The sequence below is a fragment of the Amyelois transitella genome, chromosome 20 (assembly GCF_032362555.1).
Source record: "Amyelois transitella isolate CPQ chromosome 20, ilAmyTran1.1, whole genome shotgun sequence".
NCBI lineage: Eukaryota > Metazoa > Arthropoda > Insecta > Lepidoptera > Pyralidae > Amyelois > Amyelois transitella.
Window position 1 is genome coordinate 949240 of NC_083523.1, and position 27546 is coordinate 976785.

A 27546-nucleotide genomic window follows, 5' to 3' on the forward strand; every position below is an offset into this window, starting at 1 on the left:
TTAGGCCGGCCCGTTTCATCAGTCAACACTGAATATCACCAACACAGTCCTTAAAAACACAACTAACATTATCACTTGAGTATTTTTTGGTCACAATGCGCATAAGACATATAACCAATGTGGAAAATGAAAAATACTACATTAAATAACCGATTAAAAAAAAAAAAGAAAGAGACAGATGTTTTTTGCGCCTTTTGGCTTCACAGGCTCTCTCTCCATGGATGTCGTAAAAGGCGATTAAAGGTTTCACATTCATCTACACTAGCCCTGGGAACCTTACCAGTATAAGATCATAGTCAAAACTATGATCTTATGCTGGCTAGCTTTTACCATGATCTTCAAGCAAGGTTCCCCTGCAAAGATTGTGGCGATCAGATGGTCGCTTCGTGTTAAAACCTGACGGACACAATCCAGGGTCCATAGTCAAAGGCACACCCCGAGCTCCTCTCCAGAGTGGTGAGGATGCAACCGGGACTAACGCCATGAGGAAGATATCTCCTGTTCCCCTCCGCCGGGATTTTGAAGAGGTTCCCGGCACCAATAAAAAAGAAAGAATAGGACCACTCCATCTCTTTCCCATGGATGACGTTAAAGGCGACTAAGCTTACAAACTTGGGATTCTTTTTTAGGCGATGTGCTAGTAACCTGTCACTACTTGAATCTCAATTCTATCATTAAGCTAAATAGCTGAACATGGCCATTCGGTCTTTTCAAGACTGTTAGCTCTGTCTACCCCGCAACGGATATAGACGTGACCATATGTATGTATTTATTACAAGGTGTTTTATCTTTAAAAGTAACATTTGCAAGATCAAAAGTACCCGAAACCGCCGAGCTTGCATGAAGAGTTATGAATGTGGATGAAGCGAAGGAAGTATGCAGAGATCGTGGCAAGTGGAAAGAGGTAGTCTCTGTCTACCCCTTCGGGAAAGAGGCGTGATTTTATGTATGTATGTAACATTTGCAACTGCATTTTTCCACTATTGTTTATACTCTCACACTGTGCAAACAAACAAACACTTCACACCGCACTGTCCAACTCCATGGCACTCTTCATGTACTCCTCTAGTTCCTTGTCCAGGGCCGACTTGCTGCCGGCCATGTATTGGTCTAATTGAGCATCCAATTCCTCTTTGCTGGGCACCGGCTTCGGAGTCTGACTGCGAACGATGCCTGGAAGAAGAAATTGTTGATTAACATACATATGTACCGTGTGGTTCCCGGCACCATTCCAAAAAAGAATAGGACCACTCCATCTCTTTCCCACTCAGGATTCCTCTTTTAGGCGATGGGCTAGCAAACCTGTCACTATTTGAATCTCAATTCTATCACTAAGCCAAACTACATTTGTATGTATGCATACATACATATAGTCACGTCTGTAAATCTTGCGGAGTGAACAGAGCCAACATTCTTGAAAATACTGATAGGCCACGTTCAGCTGTTTGGCTTAGTGATGGAATTGAGATTCAAATAGTGTCAATTTGCTAGCCCATCGCTTACAAGAGGAATCCCAAGTTTATAAGCCTATCCTCAGTCACCTTTTACAACATCCATAATGAAAAGAAGGAGTAGACCTCTATTCTTTTTTTTATTGGTGCCGGAAGCCACACAGCATGTGATATATACATACATATATATCAATCTTCTTGAAATATCACATATATAGATATACTAGCTATGGGCTTCAATGATGCCCAAAACAACTATTCCACGCGAAGTCGCTGGCACAGCTTGTTTATAAAAAAAAAAGTGCTAGAAATAATTATAGTTACCATTCCCCCTGCCGCGCGCGGCGCCCCCCCGCGGCGCCCTGCGCACGCGCCCGCTGGAGTTCCGGCCGCCGCGAGCGCCCCTGCACACACCAATAACTCTATCTCTCTCTCTCTCTCATCCTGGCGTGCTCCCAGTTGCACCCTGTGCCTTTAGGCTTCGGGGCCTGGGGCCACTATAATACATACAATTACGTCTAATATCCCTGGGTAGACAGAGCCGGCAGTCCTGTAAGACTGATAGGCCACGTTCAGCTGATTGGCTTAATGACAGAATTGGGATGCACATAGTGACAGGTTGCGACGGGATACTTCGCCTAAAAGAATCCCAAGTTTATGATTCTATCCTTTAATCGCATTTAACGACATCCGTAGTGTCCAGTGATCCGAGTGACCAGTGAGATGGCAATTGATAGAAGTAACATAACATATAATCACATCTTTATCCCTTGCGGGGTAGACAGAGCCAACAGTCTTGAAAAGATTGATAGGTAACTTTCAGCCGTTTGGCTTAATAATAGAATTGAGATTCAAATAGTGACAGGTTGTTAGCCCATCGCCTAAAAGAGAAATCCCAAGTACATATACATATAAGCCTATCCCTTAGTCGCCTTTTACGACATCCATGGGAACGAGATGGAGTGGTCCTATTCTTTATTTCTCTTTATAAATGTACTAACGTGTGGTTCCCGGCGGAACCATACATTTATAAAGATTTATAATTTATTTTTGTAATCATATTGATGATGACACTGGCTCACCAGAAGCGCCCGCGCAGCGCCCGCTGCCCGCCGCCGCGCCGCCGGAAGCCGCGCATGGGCCCGCGCCATCTGTTCTGGTTCAAGTTGCCGTATGACGCCGATCGACTGCAAAAGATACATACATACAAATAGATATAATAGAATAAATTTATTTTCAAAATTGGATACGAGGTATCATTCATACGTCACATAACTAAACATACACCATAAATTCATACATACATTCATAAAATCACGCCTCTTTCCCGGAGGGGTGGGCAGAAACTACGTCTTTCCACTTGCTACGATATCTGCATACTTCCTTCCCTTCTTAGAAGCAGAGGATTACACTACACAGCAGCATTTTCACCGGAGCCAATTACAAACTACAACTGTGAGCGTCTAAATAACACTCTAAAAAGAGTAAAGAAGTTAAGTAACTGGAGGGAGCCTATCCCAGAAGCGTATGTATAGATCTCTTAAATCTAAATCGTGGACAAATGCACATTGTCTACATTAAAAAATGTGAACTAGTATAGAAGTAATGATTTCAATATGAATACCTCAAATGGATATAGATAAGATATATACTTACACACTACAAATTATTTTAATGAAAATAAAACTATGTCAAAAATGCACTTAGGAGGCCATCATCACAAGCTCGGGCCATACATGTTTATAATTAATATAATCCTCTGTGCTATAATAGGCTTTCCTACAAAGCTGATCTTAAATCACATCTATTTCCCTTGCGATGTAGACAGAGCATGTGTAGGTTTCCTCATGATATTTTCCCTTACCATATGAGCCTAAGTTGGTTTTTAAACTAACGTAATGTACATTAGTTCTTCAAAATTCAAAAATAGTCATTGTAACATGGCAGACGTGGGATTCAAAGCTGCGCATCACACATTTAACCAGGCACCTTACTGATTCAATCACAGACCTCTTAAAATGTTTACAAAACATAATCTGCACATATTATAAAATTCGCTTGCAAGTTGAAAATCATCTTGCCCTTTTGAGGCATGAGGATTTTCGTCGATTCGATTTACTGATATATTTAATACTTAGGAAAGTTCAAAAGGCCACTTGCTAAATGACACTAGGTACTCAAATAAAGTAATTTATGTTCAATATCCTGATTATTACCTAGCAGGTGTAAATAATGAATTACCTAAGATTTCCATTAGACTGTCTCCAGGAAAGCCTGCTTTTCACACTCTGGAAGTTCTGACTCAGGTTGCCATAGCTGTTGGACCTCCGCAGTCCAGGCAGACTGCTCTCGCTGCCAAATCTCTGGAGGCGACCCGCTTGGCCAATCCTTTGGCGCAAAGCTTGCTGGAAGTCACATATAAATTTAAAAGAACATTATCATCTACATCAAATAAGCCGTAAAATGCGGGCGCTGTATACTAGTGCTCATATGGTTATTTAATGATTAAAATTCTAATGAGACTTCAAATCTAGATAATAACACAAATAACTGGAATTTCTAAAGTTGTTAAAACATATTACATCTTTGTCACATCGCGGTAAACAGTCCCAAGTCTCGAAGAATAAAATAGCCACGATCGATTGTTCGAGATTCAGTTGTTTGTACATCGGTACAAAGTACTTAAACTTACCCTCTTCCTCTGCCACTCCAAACTACGAGCAATTTGTTCAATGAGTTGCCTATTCCTTGCATTGAAGTTTTGGTTGTACACAGATCCGGTACTGAGACGCCTTCGAGGTTGCTGTCTAATGGTCCGATCTGGCGCCGCAGACGCCAGTAAAGTAAAACGATCGTTTAGCGACATGCTTGTAGCCTGCAGGCCATGCACTTTTTCGATCAACATGATGATGCTTACGTCCGCTTCAAGCAAAGAAATTACAACAAATACTATTCAATTGGGGAAGAAAACTGTCGCCTAAGTAAAGACAACAACATCAAACTGCTTCACGATAAGCAAGACCAAAATTCTATCGTAAATTGGTTGTTTTCAAAAACAGAAAAATAAGTACACAATTAAACATTGCCTCCGCTCCGAAATCGCGCGTGTATAGAAAAGAAAAATATGTGAGAATTTTTTTCTTCTGACAGTCAGTCAGTTGTCATTGTCATGTGTCATTAATTCTTATATCATCTAACTAAATGGTTATACGGCCATGAGTACAAGTGTTTTAAGGCCGAACAAAGCATTGTACGTAATTACACAAAGAATGGAAGTAGCGCTTCAACTTCGTTCATATAAAAACAGATGGAACAGTCCCCTTGCCCTGAATTCGCAATATTTTACGTCCAGTCAACAAAACCTTATTCACAACAAAAAAACTTCTATTACCACGTTATATAGTTCCATGCAGTATAACTTAATAAGTAGTTAATCGTAGTTTCTCGTGATCTCGTTTATTCTCGTATACTGATTTTTGAAGTTTTATCACGACTTTGAATAGTCGTTCGTGTATTAGTGTAAATCTATGTATAAAACGTAGAAGTGACGACAATAAGTTGAAAATGTTACTATGATATTGATAATATTTTACATACCTACATTCTAGCATTCTTAATAATCGAAATTATGACAAAATCTTACACTAATTGAATTTTTATTTAATAGAAGACCGCACTTTTGGACAAATCGGATGATTACTTATATATTTTCGGAAATAACGACGCCATCTTTTATCGTTTATTTCAACTTACACAAGATCTTTAAGTGATGATTCGGCTCGACCGCCACCAAAGGGAAGATATTCCGCCAGGCTAGGTGTTATGCCGGGGAAACGCGGCTCCGACGATGTTGAATCGGAGGTTGTATATATGCTTCAATTCGTAAAATTTTTGTTTGCGCGATTCGAATCTTCGTTGCTATTGGCTGACCGCGTCAATTTCTTCGCTATGATTGGAATTTGTGTGACACTAGTGAATAGTGATGTGCCACACACTTACGCCTTGCTAAGACTCACGAGTTTTAACTTCGCCAAGCTGGTTACGTGTCCATAACATTTCTACCATTTCTGCTGTTCGTTATTATTTTTAGTCTGTCCATCCATGTGTCAGAGATTCAGAATGAAAAAAAAAATGTGACAGTGACAGCCCATGGTCTTGTCTGCCCATGTCATGGGTCATTCAAGTTTGCTGATGTTTATTCTTGCACATATTTCACAATGTTTTTCAAGTGAATTATGAAAGGAAAATGTCTTTAATAAACTTGTTGTGCTTAAGCGCTACCTAGGAGTTTAATCATATAATGAGTTTATCCACTTTTATGAACTTAATAATAAGTTCGTGCGGTGAAACTTTATATAGGTTATGTAAGTGGTATCCAAGCACCATGAAGTTGGATTGGTTTATAAACGGTCGTAGCGACGGGTGCATGGCCATTTCCCCCCGGACTACGATGTCGGAGGTTGCTAACGGTGACTTAGCTGAAGAAAACTGCTTGTTCGATATGGACGCTTGCTATGAAACTTTTGACAAAGATGGGTATGTTTTCACTGATGTTCCCTCTTGCACTTTATGTTTCCAGCATTCTTATTCATCTCTATTAAAAATAAAAGTATTTTTGCATATTTTTATACTTTTACAATTATAAAACTCGTCAAAAAAAAAGTATTGCTGAAAAACTTTTAAGATGACTCATGTGTTATTCTGTGTTTTTCATTCAAGTTAGTCATTCATACATAAAAATATAGTATAGGTATTGCAGTGTTGGTGGCACTACACTGATTTTGTTATGCACACATAAAAAATAGTTATTAACCTAACAGTTAAGTTTACTTAGATACATACTTACATAAAATCACACTTTTTCCTGGAGAGGTAACCTGAGACTATATTTTTACGCGTCATCCATATTCATAAGTCTCTTCATGCAAGCTTATTTGTTTTGGGTACTCTTGACCTTTATTTGAATGTTTTAAACTAGTTAAATATTTATAATACATTGTTGCGTTAATGAAGTATTGTAAGTGACAGACAACTTTCATGTTTACTGTTGAATAACTGGTTTTTGAAGGAGCCGGTTCACATATATTTTTTACTGTTTGTTTGAGTATATCAGTGTTCTACCGGCCAGTGAACATTACTAAAACTTAAAAAAAAAATTATTACATCATTTAGGATTTCTGCCAAGGAAAGCATAAAGTTTTAAGTTCTCATAAATAAAGGAAATCATACAAAAGGTGCCCTTATCACACTGCAGTTCTAGAATTAACTTAAAGACGTCAATAAAAATCGACTTCTGCAGTTGTCTATGTGGTGGCAAATATTTAATTTTATCCCGAGGTAGGGACCGGGGAACTTTTATGCAGAATATAAAATAGAAATGCACATACATACATACCTAAAATCACACCTATTTCCTGGAGGGGTAGGCAGAGACTACATCTTTCCACACAATGAAATGAAATGAGAAATGCACACATTTCAGCTATCTGGGTTAAAACATATTGCTGGGACTTCCCAGTAAAATATAGAATAGAATAGAAATTTCTTCTCAAGAGTGGTGAAAGTGTATCAGGGAATAAAACCAGGAGAAAAAAAGCATTTAAATGGCAATGACCAGCTTACATGGAGTAAAATTTTTTTTGAATATTTAAGGTCATATAACTTAGCCCCTGTCCATAAAAAAACTAAATAGGGTTATCTTATTCTGCCGCCTACTCTTCAAACTACCTAACAAAATTTAGAGATGAAAAATGAGACTATTGGCTGTTTTCTTTTTAAATGCCTAAAAAAATTAACCAGAAAAAAATTATCTGTCATGATAAAGTTTAAAAACACTATCAATAGATAGTACTGTCACTTATCTATAACTACCACCATGATGCAATGGTCTACACTTTAATCCACTACCACAGGGTTTCTGGGTTTGATTGACCAAAAAGGCATTAGTAGTAGTCTTTAGGCAAGTAGATAAAAAAATCGGCAAAAATATTTTCCTTTACTGTTTCGTTACTTTAATTCAGTTTTGGAGTAACAATATTAGACTAGAGTTAATTAAAGCATGACTTAAAAATTATGAAGATGGCTTCTTTCTCAAAGTCTAAGTAACATTACTGAGAATGCAACTGGGATCATATTAAGATGCAAAAATATAGAGTAAAAGTAAAAAGAATTTATTCAAGTAGTAGAGTTTACAAATTTAAAAAATTAAGGCTTTGTGGGGAGGTTGAAGTCTTGTAGTGGACTACTTGTGGCTCAGATGATGACTGATAAGGGTATCTACTATAGTGCTAGGCTTCAAACACACATACACATAGAGGGAAACTTGACCCTATTTTATTTTTACGAGCGGGTGTCATGTTTTTCTCCAGGCGACTGGACATAAAGGTACTATAAAGGTTCTTTGATTACGGTGCAACCATTCACGTCACGAAATAGACAATATAAAGATCCCAAGCGGTAATGTTCGCAAATTATAACTTTGATAACGGCACGCGAAATTTAGTAAGGGTGCGGCATAGACAGACGCGAAGCGGGCGTCATTTTGCAAACAATATTTTTCATCAAGCTTTTTAATTAAAAAAACTGAAAGAAAAACGTATTGGATTGGATCGTCCTTATGTCTATAATTGTAAATTCTCTTTCAACATTATATACTTTCTGTGTTAATGAAAGTTTCATTTTCAAAGATTGATTCGATCATTCCGTTCTTTACCTGATTTTGTAGATTCCTATTAAAAAAAAAAAGACGCAAATGTGAAAAAACAATGTCACATCGCATCGTGCGTGTTTGGTTACACCATCAACTAATTGCGTTGTTTTTGTTTTTTTTTTTTGACGAATTTGTAACAGAATAATATTAAGGTGATAAAATTTAGCGTCAGTTTAGCCTCAGCCTATCTTATGACTGCATTGATGCACTGCATTTATTTTTATCGGATCGCGCTAAGGTCAAGGCCATTACATTTGTGTTACAATTTATCAATTTCGCTTTTATATACATACACCAATAACCGAGTTAGATAGGCGATCATAAAAACTTTGCCAAATAATTTCACCGAAGGTATCATTAAATTAGCTTTAGTTTTAGAATTTTAATCTAACAACCGAAAAATGGACTATGTTGAGTTGAGAGTAGCTATTAGCAATTCAGTATATAGGAAGTTCTAAAGGAGGAATGGTCCTATTTTATAGTACCAGGAACCACATGGCATCAATTAAAAACATAAACACATTATGTTTTTCAGTTCCTTACTATGTAGCGTTAATATAAAGATAACTGTGTCACTTCTTATCTACAATTTATGATGTAATGCAATAAAAATGTGTGTACGAATATATATCAAATATTATCAGTAGTACTTTTCATCATATCTTAAGACTATGAAATGCTAAGTCATTTTGGTCAGTGATTGATCAAAAAAAGCTCATGTGTCATCATGCCCTTGCCGGGATTCGAACTCGGGACCCACTGTGGCACAGACAAGCGTACTACCACTAAGCCACCAAGGCTATAATGAAAGTATGGATGAATAATTTGCCGTGTGGTTCCCGGCACCAATACAAAAAAGAATAGGACCACTCCATCTCTTTCCCATGGATGTCGTAAAAGGCGACTAAGGGATAGGCTTACAAACTTTGGAATCTTTTTTAGGCGACAGGTTGCTAACCTGTCACTATTTGAATCTCAATTCTATCATTAAGCCAAATAGCTGAACGTGACCATTCAGTCTTTTCCAGACTGGTGGCTCAGTCTACCCCGCAAGGGATATAGACGTGATTTTATGTATGTATGTATGAATGAATAAAACATTTCTTCATCAACAGTGATGGGAAGCTGAACTTCGAGGAGTTCCGGCTGATCTGCAAGGCTCTGTTCCGCAATGACAAGGGTCACATATACCAACTCCCAGAAGAGAGGGCGCGTCACATCTTCCAGGTGTTTGACAAGAATGCCGACGGCTTTGTGGATAAAGAGGAATTCACGTTCTGCTGGAACCATTGGATTAAAGTCGTGAGTATCTTTAGCGTTAGTCTCAGTTATATTTTCATCTCTGGAGCTCGTGTTGTGCCTTTTGGTCTTTATCCTGGATTGGGTAAGTCAGGTTTCTACAAGAATATACTGCCGCCTGTCCCGTCTGACCTCCGCAACCTTTGCAGGGGAAAATAGGTATCGTTATGGGTAAAGATATCCAGTCACCTTTGTTTTAAGTCTTTACCGTGTTAGTAGCTGTATACTATTTAGTTCAGAATGTATCAGGATGATCGAAAGAAGTATGCAAGGATCGTGGCAAGTGGATAGATGCAGGCTCTGCATTTTATTTCATTTCATTTTTTTCATTCCGTAAAGGAGACGTAATTTTTGTACATTGAATGACTGCGGGGAAAATTCTGTAAATTTTGATTCGTCTTTATCAAATCAACGTCTTTATCAGAACGTATCTTGATCAAATTAAGGACGTCCTGGTAAAGGGTCAGGTCAAAAGTACCCGAAACCGCCGAGCTTGCATGAAGAGAGTTATGAATGTGGATGAAGCGAAGGAAGTATGCAGAGATCGTGGCAAGTGGAAAGAGGTAGTCTCTGCCTACCCCTCCGGGAAAAAGGCGTGATTTTATTTTTTGATTCGTCTTTCAGTGTGTGGTGTTAATTAACTAGCGTCTCGTAGTGGACATCGTTAATAAAGACAACTAGTTAAGATTATCCGTGTCATAGTTGTAATTAATCGTTTTGTACATTGTACATTGTAATTGGCTAAAAATACATTGTTAAAAAAAAGAAACAACGGGCCGAAGTGACAACCTTGGGGAGTACCGAAACTTTTTATCAAAAATATGGACCAGAATTTTTATTGTGGTTCAATAGCGTATTATGTGTCTATTTTAAGAAGTCCACCTAAGTCTTTATACTTACCAAAGAAATAGGACAATATGGATTTTTTATTTAAACATAATATTTAGAATTAAACACGCCTAACAATTTTAAAAGTCTTGATTTTTCGCTAGGCTAGGTGTTATGGCTATAGAATCGCGTCTCCCACGATGTTTTTATTATGCTCCAATCCGTAGAGAATTTGCTTGCCTAATTAAATACCTATATCTTCATTGCTATTGGCTTTTGGTCTAGAGATATCTTATTTAAGTCCTAATTTTGTTAAAAATACTAACATAGCGCTAACTCTTGCAGATTGTACGGCCAGTGAGCGCATTCCTGATTGTGGATGTTCAGAACGATTTCATATCAGGGACTCTCAACATCAGCAAGTGTAACGCCCAACAAGATGGTAGCGAGGTCAGTATTTAGATTTTCTTCTGGATTCACTACTACTGGCACCGGCGACTAAGGGATAGGCTAATAAACTTGGGATTCTTCTACCAATAAGAAAAAAAGAATAAGACCACTCCAGCTCATTGCCGTGGATGTCGAAAAGGGTGACTAAGGGATAGGTTAATAAACTTGGGATTCTTCTTTAAGGCGAGATGGAGTGGTCCCATTTTTTAATTTACCGCTCCAAAAAATAATTAGTATTGATACCTGAAAATGATGACTATAGGTCAAGTTAATTGCCGGTCTGTTTTCAAAGTACAGGTAGATTGATTTCAATGTTTACCATTGTACGATCGGTGACGTGTATGATAAGCCTTATCAGATTGGACCCACTCGAGTGTAGGTTACGCGCTATTTTTGCTATGCTTAGTCGTTATTCTAATATATGTATGTATTTCTATCAGGCCTTTGCTGGGATTTTGTAGTAAAAGCGTTTGTCACAGATACTTTCTTTTAGCTGCCTTAAAAAAAGGGAATTATCAGTTTTTTCTGTATGTATGTATAATCAGTACAAAAAAGAATAGGACCACTCCATCTCTTTCCTACGGATGCCGTAAAAGGCGACTAAGGGATAGGGTTACAAAATTGGGATTCTTTTTCAGGCGATGGGTTAGCAATCTGTCACTTTTTGAATCTCAATTCTATCATTAAGCCAAATAACTGAGCGTGGCCTATCAGTCTTTTCAAGACTATTGGCTCTGTCTACCCCACAAGGGTTATAGACGTGACCAAATGTATGTATGTTTGTATATATGTATATTGGTATGTATGTTTGTATGATTGTATGGATGTTTGTCGATTATCACGCTTTTCGCTAAACCGATTTTGATGCGGTTTTCAAGAAACACTTTGATACACTTACGAGAAGGTTTAAAAAATTTAACCCACTTCAAAAAGGAGGATATCCATTGGATTAGGTTCTATACCCACAAAAGTTCACACACATCATTCTTCTTTACGTTACTGGGTAGACAGAGTCACAAGACTACTGCTAAATGATGGATTTAAGATTGTGTGGTACCTAGTTGATTTAGGTTTTAATTAGTAGATATGTAAAAATGTAATTTCCCACGACCAGACAAATATACAAACCCGCCTCGCATTTATGGAATTAATTAATCGGTGAATCGATTGAAAATTGATATATCGAAAACCTTTATTCTAAATCGATTGACGAAATTATATAAGTGAATCTTCATAACCGTTTGTTTGTTGATTTATATCCCAGGAATATCTCCATTAGTGACTAAGTGTGGATTGAAATGTTATTTCACCTTCAAAGATCCAAAATTATAAAGTGTGTTTATTCGTTACGCTTGATCGATCATAAGAAATAATTTAAGAATAACCCTTTATTGCTTATTATTATATATTATTAAATAAATTAATAATATATAGATATATATAATAATAAATAAATATATACGGGACATTACACAGATTGAGTAAGCCTCGAAGTACGTTTGAGACTTGTGTTACGAGATACTAACTCAACGATACTTTATTATAAAAATATTATATTATAATAAAAACTTATATAGATAAACATCCAAGAGCCAGGCTTCAAAAGTTCATTTCTCATCATGCCCTGGCCGAGATTCGAACCTGGGACCTCCGGTGTCACAGACAAGTGTACTACCGCTGCGCCACAGAGGCCGTCATAAGCATTCACAAAAGGCGGCGTTATCGCACTATGGCGTCTCTTCCGGGCAACCACAAAAACACACAAATATAGTTAGCAGTCCCTAGAAATACGTAGGGTACCTTTTATCCCGGTAAAAGTACATTTCCCGTGGGATTTGCGGTAAATGATAATGTACGGGCATAAGTTGTCTTTAAAAGTTCGTTATAAAAAAAATTAACAACATACCTATTTACTAGTTCCTTTAAGTGTTTTGTAAATTATTCTGTGTGCCGTGTGGTTCCCGGCACTAATTCAAAAAAGAATACGACCACTACACCCTAGGATGTCGTAAAAGGCGACTAAGTAATAGGCTTATAAACTTGGGATTCTTCTTTAAGGCGATATGGACAAGCAACCTGTCACCTGTCTACCTCGCAAGGGATATGAACGTGATTATATAAATGAATGAATGAATATAAATACATAGATATAATCACGTCTATATCCCTTGCGAGGTGGACAGAGCCAAATCTTAAAAAGAAATAGGCCACGTTCAGGTGTTTGGCTTAATGATAGAATTGAGATTCAAAATAGTGATAGGTTGCTAACCTGTCGCCTTAAACAATAATCCCAAGTTCATAAGTCTATCCCTTAGTCGCCTCTTACGGCATCAATGGGAAAGAAATGGAGTGGTCCTATTCTTTTTTCTAATGGCGCCGGGAACCACACGGCATCAATACAAATGTATGGAAATAATTGATGGCACGTTGTCTATAAAGGACATACAATTTATCATGTATATGTATGTGCGGCGTCGTACACGCGTGGTATCGATCAAATATTGCGCTGAATTTGGCGATTGATCACGTTTTTTAGTTTTTGTACAGTCAGCAAAATCAATATGAAGGATATATTATTAGCTTTTCGGAGTACCTACCGCATTATTCCCGGCACCAACAGAAAAAACTAACCAAAAGAATAGGACTACTACATCTCTTTCCCATGGATATCGTAAAGAGCGACTAAGGGATAGGCTCATAAACTTGAGATTCTTGTTTTAGGCAATGGGCTAGCAACCTGTCACTATTTGTTGAATCTCAATTCAATCATTAAGCCAAACAGCTGAACGTGGCCTATCAGTCTTTTCAAGACTGTTGGCTCTGTCTGCCCCGCAAGGCGCGCATTCGTTTCTCCATGAACACTTAATAATCTATAATCCACACTTATGTATAAATCGTTAATAGTGTAGTATCTTATATAAACTCGTATACATAATTCTCGTGTCACAATGTTAGTTCCCACTCTCCTCTGAAACGGCTTGACCGATTCTCATGAAATTTTGTGAGCATATTGAGTAGGTCTGAGAATCAACCAACACCTATTTTTCATACCCCTTACTTATAAGGTTTGTCCGCCGTTAACATTAAAAAAAAATCATACATACATGAAATCACGCCTCTTTCCCGGAGGGGTAGGCAGAGCTACCACTTTCCACTTGCCACGATCTCTGCATACTTCCTTCGCTTCATCCACAATCATAACTCTGTTCATGCAAGCGTAAAAAAAGTACCGCCGACTTTTTTTTTTACTAGAAATTATTTAAAAAATATTTATATGGCAAAACTACGTTTGCCGGGACAGCTAGTTCCCATAGGTATATTTATAATGGAGAAATATAGTATTTATTATAAAATATAGTATCGTTGAGTTAGTATCTCGTAACACAAGTTTCGAACTTACTTCGAGGCTAACTCAACCTGTGTAGTTTGTCCCGTATATATTTATTTATTATTTATTTAAATATTACAGCGCAAACAAACGTTTGGGTTCCCGCCAAAATGTCCTCTGTTAGATTAGTTTTCCCGAAGCCCAACACACGCTTAGCCGGTTAAACATTCATAAAAGAGCCTATAGACCTATGAAGGCGATTGTTCGTGTTCCGTTTATGATTAGCGTTCTGCTTAACCTCTGTTATCGTTAAAGCTATGATTTATGAACCGCATTTGTGAGTAAATGTTTTAATGTTCACTAAAGGAGTACATCCTACTACTATTATAAAGGCGAAAGTTTGTATGGATGTATGGATGTTTGTTACTCTTTCACGCAAAAACTACTGAACCGATTACCATGAAATTTGGTATGTAGGTAGCTGAAGACCCAGAATAACACATAGGCTACTTTTTATCCCAGAGTTCCCGCGGGATTGATAGGGTTTCCATGCGGACGAAGTCGCGGGCGGCCTCTAGTTTCAAATATAGAACAGTAGTACAGTACAAAGGCGGGCTTATCCCTAAGTGGGATCTCTTCCAGCCAACCTGACAATAAGAGGATCGCATACAAAATTGAGGCAAGGGTGAACAACAGTTCATTTACGAATATGATGCTTAAGACTTAAACAATTGAGTAATTAATTAATTGTACATACATACATACATATGGTCACGTCTATAATCCTTGCCGGGTAGACACAGCCAACAGTTTTGCAAAGACTGAATGGCCACGTTCAGCTATTTACGCCTTTTACGACATCCATGGGAAAGAGATGGAGTGGTCCTATTCTTTTTTTTCGAATGGTGCCGGAAACCACACGGCACATTAATAAATTGTTGTCTCTTCAATTTGTCAAGCTTTTTGTATATCAAATACCTTTTAATTTGGTAAAATTAGCCATTTTCCATATTTGCAGTATTTCATGTGACTGTAGGTCAATAATAATAGATGATTTATGTTTAAGTTACTTAAGGAAACTTGTACACGAACATTAGTTGCTTTTTAAAAAAAAGCAATGTGTGGATGTGTAGGTGTAGGTATGTTTGTAACTCTGTCACGCAAAAAGAAAAAAATATATATATTTACAGCAATAATTGTCCTTACGACAACTTTATATAACTAAGTATTACATGTAAGTTTAATTTAATAATGCGCAATTAATTCGTCCGATAATAATTTATCATAATTTTTTTATCAATAGTGACAAATCTTTGAGCTATAAAATTTTCTTAATCCTTATCAGAGATCACATAGGTACATACATTTAAATACCTCTATACTAGCCACTATTTGGGGGTCATTATAGGTTCCGTGGGAATTTTGGGAAATAATTATTATCACTTATATATATGTCAAGTTATTTATTTATTCTTTATTGTACAAAATACTATCTGCGTGGTAGGTACATTAGGGGAGCTTAATTTTAATAGCATTATCAGTCTTCTTCAGGGTTTAGTCATTGACATAAGTTATTTATAAGTAGGATACTCAAAGGGTAACTCAAATATTTTTGACACTGGTAATTTTCTAATCATAATCTAGTGAAATGTATTTTCATGGATATACGGACAAACTTATAAACTTTCTTTCGAAGAATTCTTTCTAAGTTTTCCAAAGAGTAAAACCATCGCATACATACATACATACATATGGTCACGTCTATATCCCTTGCGGGGTAGACAGAGCCAACAGTCTTGAAAAGACTGAATGGCCACGTTCAGCTATTTGGCTTAATGATAGAATTGAGATTCAAATAGTGACAGGTTGCTAGCCCATCGCCTAAAAAAGAATCCCAAGTTGGTAAGCCTATCGCCCTTAGTCGCCTTTTACGACATCCATGGCAAAGAGATGGAGGGCGGTTCTATTCTTTTTTGTATTGGTGCCGGGAACCACACGGCACAACCGTAACCATCGCTTTGAAACTACAAATTCGACTTTGACATAGACATATTGAAGGTTTGCATGCCTGCAGTTGTAATGAAGTTTGGTTTGGGCCTCTTCCAAGTGTTGTCTAACTTGGCTAAAGTTAACTTAAATTAAAATGATTTCGCGTGATACCAAGTTGATCAATCTGTTTAATAGCATACATATCATCACGTCTATATCCCTTGCGGTGTAGACAGACCCAACAGTCTTGATATGACTGATAGGCCACGTTCAGCTGTTTGGTTTTATGATAGTGAGATATTCAAATAGTGACAGGTTGATAGCACATCGCCTAATAGAAGAATCCGAAGAGTCCGCGTGGAATAGTTATTTTGGGCATCATTGAAGCCTTCAAGGATGAATAATTTACCCCGTTTTTTTTTACATTTTCCATCATTTTTTCGCTCCTAATAGTTGCAGCGTGATGTTATATAGCCTAAAGCCTGCCTTGATAAATGGTCTATTTAACGCAAAAAGAATTTTTCAATTCGAACCAGTAGTTCCTGAGATTAGCGCGTTCAAACAAACAAACAAACGAACGAACGAACTCTTCAGCTGTATAACATTAGTACCATAGACAAAATATTATTTCGACACCATAACTTATCTTAAATCTTAACTGCCTTTAAACAAATGGAACACGTTCAAACATCGCATGTTACCCGTCAAAACCGTCCAATCAGAGAGCGGCCCACCAAAATTAAATTACCTGACAAAATGGACCCGAAATAGAACGGGCTTAATTCAAAAGGTTTTCACACCTGAAGGTAATTATACTGAAATCGTGGATGGTACGGTGATCGCGGGGTGTGGGGGGAGGGTGGAAGGGGGGGGGGAATGGGTTAATAGATTGGGGTGCTTGCCAAGTTTGTCGTTGGAACTATAAGTTTTTATTGTGAGTTGGATTTGTTAATCTTGATTTTGGGGGGAATTGAGACATCTTTCCTGGCTGTGTTGCTTTTATCCATAATACATACATACATTATGGTTACGTCTATATCCTTTACGGGGTAGACAGAGCTAACACTTTTAATAGGCCGTAATGGATAAAGACGTGATTAAATATGTATGTATATGATGTAAAAATGTATGCCTATTTTGTTAAAAAAAATTTAGTCTTCGCGAAGGCTTAAGTCTGTAGTGACGAACTATTAGTATATTTTTATTTCAAATATCCTTATTTACATTTATATAACTATATACGGGACAAATTACACAGATTGAGTTAGCCTCGAAGTAAGTCCGAGACTTATACGAGATACTAACTCGACGATACTATATCCACAAATGGGCCAATCCTGGTTCCTTTTTGTTCGAATCAATAAAATATCTGTCTTAAGTGAGACGTCGAAAATGTACGTCAATCCATTATCGCCGGGCCCATGAGTATTTCCTTTACAAATCATTTGCTCGATGTAATACTCGTACGTATGTATTCAAAGTATTGTATGTAATCAACCAACCATTACCTTAACGAATGGTTCATTACAAATAGTTACATTGTAATGTAAAGCAGTCGATTGGAAAATAAAAAATATGCGGTTACATCTGATTCAGGCTACATACTTACATAAAAGTATATCACGTCATTTTTCCGGTGGGGTGGACAGAGCTTAAATTTTTCCACTTGCCACGAGTTCCTGAAATACTTCTTTCAGTCATCCACATCATCACTGATACTTAATATGACTTTGAATGATGACAAGAAAATAAAATGCCGTGTGGTTCCCGGCACCATTAAAAAAGGAGAATAGCACTACTCCATGTCTTTCCCATAAATGTCGTTAAAGTCTACTAAGGGATATGCTTATGAACACGGGATTCTTCTTTAAAGCGATCGATTGTTAGCCGATCGCCTGTCACTATTTGAATCTCAATTCCATCACAAAGCCATACAGCTGAACGTGGCCTTTCAGTATTTTCAAGACTGTTGGCTCTGTATACCCCGCAAGGGAAATAAACCTGACTATGCTATATCTCTTAGTCGTCTTTTACGACATCCAAGGTAAATAGTTTCAGTAAATTAATGTCAAACTTTACTGAAACTTAACTTAATGCGCAATGCCCTGACCTTCATTACAAAATATTTTCCTTACAGCAATAAATTTGTATAGTTTTACGAGCCCTTTGTATGTCTGTCTGTTATTATGCTATTGTAAGGCTTTATTCATGTGAAAGAATATGCTGTTTTCTGATTGAATTAGCGGTTTCTTTAGTTTACATTGTGACATTGTACAATACAATACAAATTATTATCATTGTTGTCACCCATAATAAAATAAAATAGGTCAAACTTTTTAAGCCAACCAACCTTCAGTCACATATATATCATATATATATCATATATATGTCATATATCATATATGTATCTATTCAATGCACCTGAGGCCTACATGTCTAATTAAAAATATCTATACCCATAATAGATATATAATAATTATAATTTTCTATTTTTCATTTTTATTTATCTTAACTAATATTATAAAGCTGAAGAGTTTGTTTGTTTGTTTGTTTGTTTGAACGCGCTAATCTCAGGAACTACTGGTTCGAATTGAAAAATTCTTTGTATAACATCACGCTGCAACTATAAGGAGCAAAGAAAAACGAAGATAATTATTCATCCTTGAGGGCTTCAATGATGCCCAAAATAACTATTCCACGCGGACGAAGTCGCGGGCACAGCTATTTTATAATAAGACACATTACGTAATTTTAGAAATAGTTTATTGTTATGTTTATATCTATTACAGCATTTAACTTTAATGTAGGTACTTATACAAAAATGTGCCGTGTGGTTCCCGGCACCAATAGCAAAAAAGAATAGGACTACTCCATCTGCCTCCAATGGTTGTCGCAAAGGGCGACTAAGGGATTGGCTTACAAAATTGGAATTGGCTCTATTTGAATCTCAATTTCATCATTGAAACAGCTGAACATGGCCTACCAGTATTTTCAAGACTGACAGCTCTGTCTACCCCGCAGGGGATATAGGCGTGATAATATGTTTGTATGTATGTAAAAAATTAAACATTAAGCCCAAAAATAAGTTACATCTAGTTTCTTAGAAAACATCCCACATGTTTTTCAAAGTGATGACATATACACTCTCTAATTGTTCACAATACCTCCCTTGCAGGTGGTGGAGCCGATAAACAGACTGCTGGAGACTGTGCAGTTTGACTGCGTCTTCTACTCTCTGGATTGGCATCCCCCTGACCACGTGTCGTTCATAGACAACGTACACATGAGGGAGTTGCACCCCTCTTGTCCGGTCAGTGGGTTTTTTTTTTTTTTTTTAATAAGCTTCTATGTGTCTTTGGTTATGGTGTGTTGTTATACATATACTCACGTCTGGCTTCGCACGGGTGCAAAATTCGGAAAAAATGTATAATCACTACATTAATAGTATAAAACAAAGTCGCTATTTTAGTCTGTTTGTCTGTATGCTTGAATCTTTAAAATTACGCAACGGATTTTGATGCGGTTTTTTTTGTAACAGGTAGAGTGATTCAAGAGGAAGGTATTTATGTATAATAACATTTATAATTTTGCACCCGTGCGAAGCCGGGGCGGGTCGCTAGTGTATTATACAATAAATAATACTTAGTACATTATTTTTATAAATCCTGTAAGGTTAAGCCTGCGTACGCAATGTAAGCGGCAAGAAATGTAAGAATTTACGACACCACATTAGAAACCCTGAAAATAACAGTATTTCTCCATTATTTAATAGATGTTATTATACATAAAAACCTTCCTCTTGAATCACTCTACCTGTTACAAAAAACCGCATCAAAATCCGTTGCGTAATTTTAAAGATTTAAGCATACAGACAAACAGACTAAAATAGCGACTTTGTTTTATACTATGTAGTGACTACGAATCCTTGGTTATGGTGTGTTATACATATAGTCACGTCTATATCCCTTGCGGGTTAGACTGAGCCAACGGTCTTGAAAAGACTGAAAGGATAGCTAAATTGAGCTGTATGGTTTTGTAATGGAATTGAGATTCAAATAGTGACAGGTTGCTAGCCCATCGCCTACTAGAAGAATACCAAGTTTATTTAGCCTATTCCTTAGTCGCCTTTTACGTCGTCACATTATGTGGCCATATCATATAAGTAGTTCTTCTCGGGCCTTTTCTGGTTTTGTTGAATAAATAGGTAAAATTTTAACCTCCAATTTTTTGATAAATATTTGGAACTGGACGTCATCCGCTTTAAAACCCTATCATAATGTAACAATCAATCCCGCAGGAACTCCGGGATAAAAAGTAGCCTATGTGTTATTCTGGGTCTTCAGCTACCTGCATACCAAATTTCATCGTAATCGGTTTAGTAGTTTTTGCGTGAAACTGTAACTAACATCCATACTGAATTACTCACAAACTTTCGCATTTAAAATATTAGTAGGATGTAAATCAGATACTCGGTGCCACCTATCAGCCAGTTGAAAGTGGTCGAATTTAATGGTCCTGTCTACCCCGTTAGTGTTAACGATAGAATTGAGATTCAAATAGTGATAGGTTGCTAGCCCATCGCCTAAACAAAGAATAACAAGTTTGTAAGCCTATCTTCACGACCTCCTATATATAGCCTAAAGCCTTTCTCGATAAATGGTATATTCAACACAAAAATAATTTTTCAACTCGAACCAGTAGTTCCTGAGATTAGCGCGTTCAAACAAACAAAGTAGTGTAGTTTGTTCCGCCGCTTCTTCTACACATGCGCTTTGGAAGCGGTAGTAGTTATAATTAGATTTAAGTTATGTGACGTCAATAAGTGATACCTTGTATCCAATTTTGAAAATAAATCTATTCTATTCTATTCTATTCAAACTCTTCAGCTTTATAATATTAGTACCTATAGATATTTTCCCCAAAGCCAAATAAACACAGCGTCACAACATCTCGAGTTCTAAACTCGGAATAGAACCCGTAACGCGTCGCTCGCACGCGACATTCGCTACCCATTCAACTGCGTCAATCGAAAAAGATATTCTTGTATTGTATAACCTTTATTTATGCAAGTTTTATGGTTGTTTTATGTGCGGCATATCTAATTTTGCGATGTAACCCTTTCCGATTGATTTTTCTTTCAAAGGCCAGGGTTGAAACGTGGGGGTTGATTTCCATACTGTTTTGTGGAAACACACGAGGGAATTAAAGAAATTAAGCCGAACAGCTGAACGTGGCCATTCAGTCTTTTGCAACACTGTTGGCTCTGTCTACCTGTAGCGGCCGTTCAGCCTCCATGGACAAACACTCTTCGACTTTACAATTTAGATGACCAAAACCGACTGACAGACTTATGAGAAAAAGGACAATCGAGACTAAGACGAGACGACAATATGACATCTTGAACAGGCAAAATTCTGTTTTTATTTAGACTAGACTAGGGTAGAAAAAAGCGGGAAATTTTCTGGCTTTTTTCAAATTCCCTCGTATTTATACAAATTTTTACGAAACTTTCAAGAAAGATAAGAATCAAATATTTCATGTTTTTTATTAATAAAACGGAAAAATACTATAGGAAAAGTATTGATTACCTTACAATATGCATCGTTGTTTTAAAAATTTGTAATTGTACATAGAATATATATATAGCTAGTTTTCCAATCGTTTTTTTTTTATTTTTCGAAACAAACGACGAAAATGTCAATAAAACCGTTTTTTCCCCAAGGTTTTATTCTGATATATTTCAATGTAACAAACCAATAAAACGGTAAAAAACGAAAAAATGTTTCTTTCACCGAAAAAACAATTTTGTTTCTTTCGGAATTTTCAACGCTAGACTAGACCTAAAAGACCCTCGGCCCGTTCACTACCCCACAAGGGATATAGACGTGACCATAAATGTATGTACCTACGTATGTATGTTTTCATCATATTAATTAACTAGCTGCTGCCCGCGACTTCGTCCGCGTAACCCACACTAAAAATGACGAAGTTTCATACAAACTTGCAACCCCTATTTCACCCCCTTAGGAATAGAATTTCCAAAAATCTTAGTGGATCCCTCCTAATAAAAATCGACCTTCCTGCCAAATTTCATATTTATTGGCTCAGTAGATTTCGAGATTTCGTGATTCCTAAGTGAGTGTTTTTCGCTTTTATATATATAGATTTATGTCATAGATACCAGCCGATAAGGCTCAGGCGTATGACACGGTTATATTCGCTGGGCCACCGCCGATGAAGCAGAGACTCTGGCCCCGGCACTGCGTCCAGGACACTTGGGGGGCGGAGTTGCACAAGGATCTGAAGGTGAATAATTGTTGGTTTCTAGCAAAAAGAGAAAGTCTTTTTAGAACTTTGCTTATTGAACTGTACCTACGTTCTTACAGAGCTTCGTTAAAATTGATTTGCAGTTTAGCCGTTAAAGCGACACATACATACTCTCTTGTGTACATTTTTTTCTTACGGGGTAGACAGAGCCAACAGTCTCGCGAAGAATGAAAGGCCACTTTCAGATGTATGGCTCAAAGATGGAATTGAGATTGAAATAGTGACAGGGGTAGTTGCCGGCACTTATACAAAAACGGAGTAGGATCACTCCATCTCTTTCTCATGGATGTCGTAGAAGGCGACTTAGGTATAGGCTTATAAACTTTGGACTCTTTTTAAGCGATGGGCTTGCAACCTGTCACTATTTGAAATTGCTATCATTTGGCCGAACAGCTGAACGTAGCCTATAAGTCTTGTCAAGACTGTTGGCTCTGTCTACCCCGCAAGGGATATCCATTAACTATATGTATCCTATGTAGGTACGTAAAGAGCTAAGGGTAAAAGCTAGTTATGTAATAGAGTGTTAATTATTTTAATATATTTTTTTAAGGTAGTAGAAGGCGCCGTGAAAGTGTACAAAGGGACAAATCCCGAAGTGGACTCCTACTCAGTGTTTTGGGACAACAAGAAGTTGACCGACACAAGTCTCATTTCTCAGCTGAGGATGCGGGGAGCGACAGACATCTTTATATGCGGACTGGCTTATGATGTCTGTGTTGGTAAGTATTTATGACATCTATACTAATCTATATATATAAAAGCGAAAAACACTCACTTAGGAATCACGAAATCTCGTAGTCTAATGAGCCAATAAAGATGAAATTTGGCAGGAAGGTAGATTTTAATTAGGAGGGATCCACTAAGAAAGGACTTTTGGAAATTCTATTCCTAAGGGGGTGAAATAGGGATTGCAAGTTTGTATGAAACTTCGTCATTTTTAGTGTGAGTTACGCAGACGAAGTCGCGGGCAACAGCTAGTATATTATAAAGCTGAACAGTTTGTTTGTTTATTTTGTTTGTTTGTTTGGTTCGAATTGAAAAATGATTTTTGCAAACAGCTGAACCTGGCCTGTCAGCCTTTTAAGGTTGCAGGTTCTGTCTACCCCGCAAGGTGTATAGACGTGACTATATGGATGGATGGATTACCTTGATATTTTCAGGCGCAACGATAGCTGACGCCCTATCGATCGGCTACCGCGCCATACTCATTGAGGACGCTAGCCGCGGTGTGGACCTCGCCGACATAGAGAAGACAAAGTCGAGCATAGTGAACAACAACGGGGTCATTGTCAACTCGGACGAGGTAATTGTATAGTTCAATGTACATGAATATAGCTATATAGTCACGTCTTGCGGGGTAGACACGGCCAATAGTCTTGAAAATATTGAGAGAAAGGTTGCTAGCCCGTCGCCCACAAGAATAATCTGAAGTTGTAAAGCCTATCCCTTAGTCGCCTTTTACGACGTCCATGGAAATGATATGGAGTGTTATTTTAAAGTGCCGGAAACCACACGTTGATATAGGTATTATGGAGTTAAACTCGCCGTCGACATAGAGAAGACAAAGTCGAGTATAGTGAACAACAACGGGGTCATTGTCAACTCGGACGAGGTAATTGTATACTTCAATGTACTGAATTGTTATACATAAATATATATAGTCACGTATATATCTCTTGCGGGGAAGGCAGATCTAACATATTGAAAGGTCACGCATGGATTCGAGATTCAAATAGTGACAGGTTTCTAGCCTAGCTTAACAACTTCAGATTATTCTTGTGGGCGATAGCCCTTAGTCGCCTTTTACGAAGTCCATTGGAAAGATGTGGAGTGGTTCTTCTCTAAAGGGCCGGGAATCACACGGTGAAATATTATTATGGAGTTAAACTCGCTGCCGTCATAGAGAAGACAAAGTCGAGCATAGTGAACAACAACGGGGTCATTGTCAACTCGGACGAGGTAATTGTATACTTCAATGTACATGAATATAGGTATATAGTCACGTCTTGCGGGGTAGACACGGCCAATAGTCTTGAAAATATTGAGAAACAGGTTGCTAGCCCGTCGCCCACAAGAATAATCTGAAGTTGTTAAGCCTATCCCTTAGTCGCCTTTTACGAAGTCCATTGGAAAGATGTGGAGTGGTTCTTCTCTAAAGGGCCAGAAACCACACGGTGAAATATTATTATGGAGTTAAACTCGCCGACATAGAGAAGACAAAGTCGAGCATAGTGAACAACAACGGGGTCATTGTCAACTCGGACGAGGTAATTGTATAATTCAATGTACATGATATATACGAGATATATACGTGACTATATCCTACTACTATTATAAAGGCGAAAGTTTGCATGGATGTATGGATGTTTGTTACTCTTTCACGCAAAAACTACTGAACCGATTACCATGAAATTTGGTATGTAGGTAGCTGAAGACCCAGAATAACACATAGGCTACTTTTTATCCCGGAGTTCCCGCGGGATTGATAGGGTTTCCATGCGGACGAAGTCGCGGGCGGCCTCTAGTTATATATATATGTATATGTCTTGAAAATATTGAAAGGTCACGCATTAATTCGAGATTCAAATAGTGACAGGTTTCTTGCCCTTCGCCCACAAGAATAATCTGAAGTTGTTAAGGCTATCCCTTAGTCGGTTTTTACGACGTCCATGGAAATGATATGGAGTGTTATTTTAAAGTGCCGGAAACCACACGTTGATATAGGTATTATGGAGTTAAACTCGCCGTCGACATAGAGAAGACAAAGTCGAGTATAGTGAACAACAACGGGGTCATTGTCAACTCGGACGAGGTAATTGTATACTTCAATGTACATGATATATATTGTATATATATATATAAAATCACGCCTCTTTCCCGGAGGGGTAGGCAGAGACTACCTCTTTCCACTTGCCACGATCTCTGCATATTTCCTTCGCTTCATCCACATTCAATGTACATGATATATACGAGATATATACGTGACTATATATATATATATATATATATATATACATATATATATATATGTATGTATATGTCTTAAAAATATTGAAAGGTCACGCATGGATTCGAGATTCAAATAGTGACAGGTTGCTAGCCCGTCGCCCACAAGAATAATCTGAAGTTGTTAAGCCTATCCCTTAGTCGCTTTTTACAAAGTCCATGGGAAAGATATGGAGTGGTTCTTCTCTAAAGTGCCGGAAACCACACGTTGATATATTATGGAGTTAAACTCGCCGCCGACATAGAGAAGACAAAATCCAGCATAGTGAACAACAACGGGGTCATTGTCAACTCGGACGAGGTAATTGTATACTTCAATGTACATGATATATATTATATATATATATATATATAAAATCACGCCTCTTTCCCGGAGGGGTAGGCAGAGACTACCTCTTTCCACTTGCCACGATCTCTGCATATTTCCTTCGCTTCATCCACATTCAATGTACATGATATATACGTGACTATATATATATATGTATGTATATGTCTTAAAAATATTGAAAGGTCACGCATGGATTCGAGATTCAAATAGTGATAAGTTGCTAGCCCGTCGCCCACAAGAATAATCTGAAGTTGTTAAGGCTATCCCTTAGCCGCTTTTTACGAAGTCCATGGAAATGATATGGAGTGGTTCTTCTCTAAAGGGCCGGGAATCACACGGTGAAATATTATTATGGAGTTAAACTCATCGACATAGAGAAGACAAAATCCAGCATAGTGAACAACAATGGGGTCATTGTCAACTCGGACGAGGTAATTGTATACTTCAATGTACTGAAATGTATATATATAGTCACGTATATATCTCTTGCGGGGAAGGCAGATCTAACATATTGAAAGGTCACGCATGGATTCGAGATTCAAATAGTGACAGGTTTCTAGCCTAGCTTAACAACTTCAGATTATTCTTGTGGGCGATAGCCCTTAGTCGCCTTTTACGAAGTCCATTGGAAAGATATGGAGTGGTTCGGAAACCACACGGTGAAATATTATTATGGAGTTAAACTCACCGTCATACGAGGTATATATACTTCAATGTACATAAATATATATATAGTCACGTATATATCTCTTGCGGGGAAGGCAGATCTAACAGTCTTGAAAATACTGAAAGGCCAGCTGTCAGCTGTTCAGTCTTTTCAAGACTGTTGGCTCTGTCTAGCCCACAAGGGATATAGACGTGACCATATATATGTATGTCATTCCATTATAAAGCCACACAGAATTGAACGTGGCCTCACAGACTTTTTAAGACTGTTGACTAACGTCTGATTATAGAAATGTATGTATGTATGTTTCAGGTGCTAGCAATGGTGGAAGGTCGTGACCGACGACCCGAGTTGGGCTACAAATTGGCCATGGAGCTTAAGAACGCTATGGAAGACGAACAGTGAACACCCTGTATTTAGTTAAGTTATTTATTTTTTATTTTTTTTATTGTTATAATGGCGTAAAATGAAGATCGCTCCGTCTAAGAAACTTTAAAATTCTAATGCCCTTCGCCAGCATTAAGGTAACGTTAAAAAATTATAGTTATATAGTTTATAACGTACGAACCATGAGCATCCTGTATCAGTTGAGTTAAAACGGGGAAGGGAGTTGACCAGTGAACACCCTGTGTTAGGTTAGGTAGGTACCTATTTATTTTATTTATTCGATTTTAATTTTAAAGATGGCGTCGCAAGAAGAGTTAAAATGGGGGAGGGAGGGGGTGTTAATTGATAATGCGGTCGACTGTACAAAACTTAGTACAAACTTGTTTGCGATTTTTATTTTAACAGATATTTTTTACCAAACAAGAAGTTATGAAACACGAACAGTTAGCGCTCGATCCTAAACTAATCTGAAAATCCTATATTACCTATATGTTTACTCTATCGTGATAATTATATTAGCATTTTTTTTTGCTTAACCTTTTTTAGAAAAGGAGGTTTGAAAAATAGGGCTGTATGTATTTTGTGATTTATTTTTTTGTTTAAATAAATAAATGCGTTATAACACAATTAATATTAGAAAAAAAATGAGCTTAGAAAAGAGTACTTAGTAGATACATTTACAAAACGTTTTGTAAAACAAAATGTTGATTAGATGAAATAATAGAATAATTTTAATAGCTAATATAAAAATTAAATGGAAAGTGAGGAAGACCTAAA

At 37.4% G+C, this 27546-nt stretch overlaps 2 protein-coding genes across 2 annotated transcripts; one reads left to right on the plus strand and one right to left on the minus strand.

Moving 5' to 3' along the window:
• Nucleotides 1-267: 267 nt before the first annotated feature.
• LOC106135315 (chromatin target of PRMT1 protein) lies at nt 268-4569 on the minus strand. The gene is made up of 5 exons (XM_013335576.2): nt 4144-4569; nt 3693-3856; nt 2534-2638; nt 1776-1855; nt 268-1173 (listed from the first exon to the last, which is right to left on the minus strand). Exons 1-5 carry the CDS (start codon nt 4354-4356, stop codon nt 1022-1024), a joined length of 714 nt encoding a protein of 237 aa, XP_013191030.1. The 5' UTR covers nt 4357-4569; the 3' UTR covers nt 268-1021.
• Nucleotides 4570-5626: 1057 nt separating this feature from the next.
• On the plus strand, nt 5627-26884 carry LOC106135333 (uncharacterized). The gene is made up of 8 exons (XM_060950083.1): nt 5627-5987; nt 9276-9462; nt 10633-10737; nt 19230-19364; nt 22232-22360; nt 22932-23100; nt 23542-23684; nt 26695-26884. The coding sequence occupies exons 1-8, from the start codon at nt 5752-5754 to the stop codon at nt 26785-26787; spliced, it is 1197 nt and encodes a 398-aa protein (XP_060806066.1). The 5' UTR covers nt 5627-5751; the 3' UTR covers nt 26788-26884.
• Nucleotides 26885-27546: the final 662 nt, after the last annotated feature.

What these genes read in the sequence shown, in the direction of transcription:
- LOC106135315 (XM_013335576.2), bottom strand. Translation starts at nt 4,356, where the DNA reads ATGTTGATCGAAAAAGTGCATGGCCTGCAGGCTACAAGCATGTCGCTA. An exon ending in CAGTCTAATGGAAATCTTAG is followed by an intron (nt 2,639 to 3,692) that starts GTAATTCATTAT and finishes TATCTTTTGCAG; the next exon opens with TCGATCGGCGTCATACGGCA. An exon ending in CGCGCGCGGCAGGGGGAATG is followed by an intron (nt 1,174 to 1,775) that starts GTAACTATAATT and finishes TTCTTCTTCCAG; the next exon opens with GCATCGTTCGCAGTCAGACT.
- LOC106135333 (XM_060950083.1), top strand. Translation starts at nt 5,752, where the DNA reads ATGAGTTTATCCACTTTTATGAACTTAATAATAAGTTCGTGCGGTGAA. An exon ending in CCCAACAAGATGGTAGCGAG is followed by an intron (nt 10,738 to 19,229) that starts GTCAGTATTTAG and finishes CCTCCCTTGCAG; the next exon opens with GTGGTGGAGCCGATAAACAG. An exon ending in TCATTGTCAACTCGGACGAG is followed by an intron (nt 23,685 to 26,694) that starts GTAATTGTATAG and finishes TGTATGTTTCAG; the next exon opens with GTGCTAGCAATGGTGGAAGG.